This window comes from Sus scrofa, chromosome 9 (genome assembly GCF_000003025.6).
Source record: "Sus scrofa isolate TJ Tabasco breed Duroc chromosome 9, Sscrofa11.1, whole genome shotgun sequence".
Taxonomy (NCBI): domain Eukaryota; kingdom Metazoa; phylum Chordata; class Mammalia; order Artiodactyla; family Suidae; genus Sus; species Sus scrofa.
In genome coordinates this window covers 50,649,589-50,654,811 of record NC_010451.4, presented here as the reverse complement: position 1 = coordinate 50,654,811, position 5,223 = coordinate 50,649,589, and the positions used below count along the sequence as shown (strand labels likewise).

The 5,223-nt window shown below is 39.0% G+C and overlaps 1 protein-coding gene across 1 annotated transcript; it reads left to right on the top strand.

Annotated features, from left to right (window-relative positions):
• On the top strand, positions 1,879-2,852 carry LOC100513559 (olfactory receptor 6M1-like). The gene has a single exon (XM_003129983.3). The coding sequence runs from the start codon at positions 1,879-1,881 to the stop codon at positions 2,824-2,826; it is 948 nt and encodes a 315-aa protein (XP_003130031.3). The 3' UTR covers positions 2,827-2,852.

Genomic DNA, 5,223 nt, shown 5'->3' with positions numbered 1-5,223 from the left:
AAGAAACCAGTATTTCCTAATCTAAAACAGGGAAGGTGAAGACAAAACTCTTGCTACTAAAATAAGGATAATTTGATTTGTAGGATAAATGAGTACTGAATAGAAACAAGAGGCAAATGCAGGATCATAAAAAGTCACAGCCAACTTTTCAGATGGAAATTTGTTCAGAAAAAAACAGCAAAGATATCTTTAAGGCAAAGGGCACCAAGAAGTTACCTCTTCCAGATAGACCCTGAGGAAAATGACCTCCTTTAAAGAGGAACCAGGTGGCCTCCAAGCCTAAGAAAAACCCAGCTCAAAGTTCGTAAGTTTCTTGTTTTAACTCAGAACAAAAGGATTAGTCACAAAATAATACAGTAAAGGACAGTGGGTCAACTGCATTCTATAGATGTGCAGCAGATGTTCAACAAAGATTAAGATTAAGCTGAGTGCTTCCAACACTATCTGCATCAATTTTAGAACTACTGTTAATAACCTGATCATCAAATGGCTGAAAAGAATATGTGGTAAAGAGTCCTATTTGAGAGGACCTATAAGAATCAGTTGGGATATTCTGTGATAACCTACATGGGAAAAGAATCTGAAGAATAGATATGTGTATATGTATAACTGAATCACTTTGTGGTAGAGCAGAAAATATCGCAACATTGTAAATCAACTATGTTTCAATAAAGCTTTTTAAAAGGAAAAAAATCAGTTGGGGAATGGGGGGGTAAAGTTTATTCCGGATGCTGCCATAGATATACTATTGCAAAGAACAAAAGAGAAACAGATTGGAGTTTTCTTGCAGTCCACCTGGTTAAGGATCTGACATTGTCACTGCAGCTACTCGGGTCACTCCTTTGGCACTTGCTCAATCCCTGGCCCAGGGACTTCAACTTCCACATCCCGTAAGCAGCACAAAAAAAAAAAGAAAAAAAGAAAACACGTTGACCATTTTCCCAAAAATGTTTTTCAAAATATGTAAAATTGCTTTCACAAATTATGAACCATGTATCATTAACCTACTTTTATAACTGCATATGTTCAAAAATTTATACCACATAGTAAATTTAAAAAATTAAACGATGCAAGCTTATGGAGAATTCAATTACCATTACATCAAAATAACTTGTGTCCAACTAGATATTACATTAATAGTGAACACATAATACTAATAGCAAAAGTAAGTAGAAACAAATACAAGTTCCCTTTCATTTGACTGTCCAGATTTCATTGCTCTCTGCTCTGTGATTTACACAATACCTAAAAGTTGAAAAACTCTGAGAAAAGTAACTCAACTTTATTCACATTCCATTTCTCCATTTCCCAAATTAATTGGATTCTCAGGTAGGTCTCTCTTACGTACAGAACTTGGCTGGAAAAAAGTAGTTCAAGAATGTTGAATTAGAAAAAGAAAGAAAAACTGTATTAAAAAGAGTAAAATCATAAAAACCACAGTTTTATTTTCATTCAACTAAAAATTTTAAGTATGACAATACTAAGTTTAGAGAATTCATGTCATTTATCTTAGATCCTATGTTTATTAGGGTCATAGTCAGGATAAAAACAAATCACTCGACTCTTCAGTCAGACATTTTTCTACTGCATCTTATCAATGACAGTTGAAAACTTATTTAAGCTGATTTTCCTTCCTTTCTTTTCTTTTTCTTTTCTTTCTTTCTTTTTTTTTTTTTTTTTTTTTTTTTTTTTTTTTTTTTTTTTTTGCCACTCCTCCAGCCTGTGCAAATTCCTGAGCCAGGAATTGAAACCATGCCACAAAAGTGACAATGCTAGGTCTTTAATTTGTTGAGCCACCAGGGAACTCCTAAGCTTGACTTCATCTTTATATTTTGTCATTTTTTTCAGAGACATGTTGCCCGCCTTGCACTGCATTCAATGGAGGTGCAGAATCAGACCACAGTGACTGAGTTCATCCTGACTGCCTTCCCTGCCCTCCACAAGCTGCAGGTTTTCCTCTTTGCGGTTCTCCTGGTGACTTACATGCTTACTCTAACAGGAAACGGGGTCATCATCTCCCTAATATGGGCTGATAATCGCCTCCAAACCCCAATGTACTTCTTCCTCAGTAATTTGTCGTTTCTGGACATTTTATTCACCAGCTCAGTTACCCCAAAACTGCTGGCCTGTCTCCTAGAGGACAGGAAGACCATCTCCCTTGCAGGCTGCATCACCCAAACATACTTCTTTTTCTTCCTGGGGACAGTGGAATTTATCCTCTTGGTGGTGATGTCCTTTGACCGCTATGTGGCCATCTGCAACCCCCTGCGCTATACCATCATCATGAACAGCAGGGTCTGCCTCCTGCTGGTCCTGGGCTGCTGGGTGGGGGCCTTCCTGTCCGTGCTCTGCCCAGTTATTCTGCTGTCCAGGTTGCCTTTCTGCTCTGAGGAGATTAATCACTTCTTCTGTGACATCGCCCCTCTCCTACAGGCGGCTTGCATCAACACTCATTTCCTTGAGATGATAAGCTTCCTCTTGTCTTCCCTCGTCCTCCTGACCTCCCTGGTGCTCACCACCGTGTCCTACACCTACATCATTTCCACCATCCTGCGCATCCCCTCCGCCCAGGGACGTCAGAAAGCCTTCTCCACCTGTGCTTCCCACATCACCGTCGTCTCCATTGCCTACGGGAGCAACATCTTCATGTATGTGAGGCCCAGCCAGAGTCATTCCCTGGAATTCGACAAAGTGACAGCTGTCCTCACCATAATGGGGACCCCTCTTCTGAACCCCTTCATTTATAGTCTAAGGAATGAAAAGGTAAAGGAAGTTTTGAGAGATGCAGTCAACAAAATTATGTCCTTATGGCACCAGAAACCTTGAAACCTTATTGCACAGGAAACCATGAAATTTCTTTACTAAGAATGGCATTTTCACCTCTTGGACACAATGCAGAGAAAGGCATGCTTGAGGACCACAGAATTAAAGATATGTGGGAAAAGATGAAAAAGCTTTGTGCTACATCAAATGCAAGGTATTGTAGTCAGGGTCCAGAGCAGGCAATTCAGCCAAAGAAAATAACATCTTCTGAACTCTAGTATTGAACCTTCTCACATAGAATAGCATTGATTAATGAAAAGTAAACTAAAATTCAGAAAACCTGAATTTTAAGCCTGCTACTGTCATTTTTTTTTTATCAGATAACACTTAGTCTGAGCCTTAGTTTCCCATTTTTAAATTGGGAAGTATCATTTGCCCTTTTCCTTTTTTTTTTTCTTTTTTAGTTAAAGTAGGATCAACTGAGCTAAGTCCAAGACATACAACCACAGGTAATTACATGCAACCATAGGTAATTAAATGTGTACCCTTCTGACTGGGTTTTTTTCAGAATTTACAAGAGTAATTGTTCAACACTAACATCCAAATACTATAAATAATAATATTAACAAGTAACCAAAACAAGGAAGAGGATTAATAATAACCCAGTTTTTGTACATGTACTTTAGTATGTATACACACACACACACACACATATGCAGATATATGTGAAGTAGTCCATGCTACTTTAGCAATTCCTTATATCATGAAGTGTGGAGTGGGAAGAAACTTAAGAGGGGAAACAGAAGTTAAAATAGAAGTTACCCACTTTTTCTGAGACAAGAGCATTCCCCCCAGAACTAAGTATCTGAAAAACCTGCAGATCAGGGATTATCAGGATGAGGGAGAATAGACTATAAGAGACTATTTCTTTGAAAGAAAAACCAATTATTCAGAGGCAGTAACCGACAATGAGTCCAGACAGATCATCTGTGGTAACTGGAAAATGTGGCCATTATCTACACAAGCATTAGTATTCTAGGATTCATCGGTTGGGGAAAAACAGAAGCATATAAATTATCAAGCTTGCTTAAGTAAAAAGGGTATTTATTATAATAATAGTCCAGAGTGCCACATGAAATCCCAGAAGGTAAGAAACAGCAAGACCTGCTAAGGGACTAGAATAAGGAACTAGAAATCCTTAAAAATCCAAGACAGCACTCTCTTCCCTCTGAATCTCTGATCCCTCTCTAGCTTCCTCTGGGGTCATACAGGTTCTGTATTTCTAGGATTTTTCCCAAATATCTTGTGGTAGGCTGAATGAAGGCCCTCGAAGATATTCTCAGCCTAATCTCTGATGCCTGTGAACCTAAGTAACATATAGAGTGTATATGGTAAAGGGATTTTGCTGGTGTGATTAAATATCTTGAAATAAGTAGGGCATCCTGAATTACCCAGGTGAGTACTAACGGTAATTACACATGTCATTACATGAGAGAGGTAGAGGGAGATTGTGTCACACAAAGAAGGTCGTGCAATGATGGCAGCATAGATTTGAAGAAGTCATGCTGCTGGCTTTGAAAGTAGAAGAAAGAGCCATGAGCCAAGGAATACGCATCTAAACACTGGAAAAATCAAGGAAATGGATTCTTTCCCCCCAGAGCATCTGGCACCTAGGTTTAGGCCCCGTGAAACTAACTTTGGATTTCTCTCCTCCAGAACTGGAATAGACCATGGTAGTGTTGTTTTAAGCCAGTAAGTTTGTGATTTGTTATAGCCATCACAGAAAACTAATACGTACTTGATTCATGTTTCTCTCCCTGCAGACTATTTCTTTCCACTTGTCTGTGCACATGGAAGGTAATGGCGGCTTCAATCATTCACAAATATGTATTTCCATCATAGATATATTCAATATATATACAAATATGTATCAATGCATTTAAATACATTGAGATATGTGTATGGATATTCATTTTTAAATATCTGAGTTCTGAGTTCTAAATCCAAATTCCTGGAAAGAGGATATGATTGGTCCAATTGGAGAAACCGTCTTCTTCTGATTCACTTATTTGTAAGAGGAAGAGTTTTGCAAGGAGATAAATTGCCCTCTGTCCACACAGTAACTGAGCACCTGCAATGTGGAGAAGCATCTAAAAAGAGACCTTAGGAACAGGGAGATGACAAGAGGCACCTCAAAGATCAAAATAGGTCCTTACCAGTGTGGTCATTGACCTTCTGGCTACACAGACAAAGATGAAGGCCTTAAGAATTGGCAGAGAATCTACCATTGGAGAGCTGATAGAGAAAGTGCTATCTTCAGAAAGGATTCAGGAGTTCCTATGTGTCTCAGTGAGTTAAAAGCCCAACTAGTCTCTGTGAGGATGCAAGGTCACTCCCTGGCCTTTCCCTGGGTTCAGGATACAGCATTGCCTCAAGCGGTGGTGTGGGTCCCAGATTCAG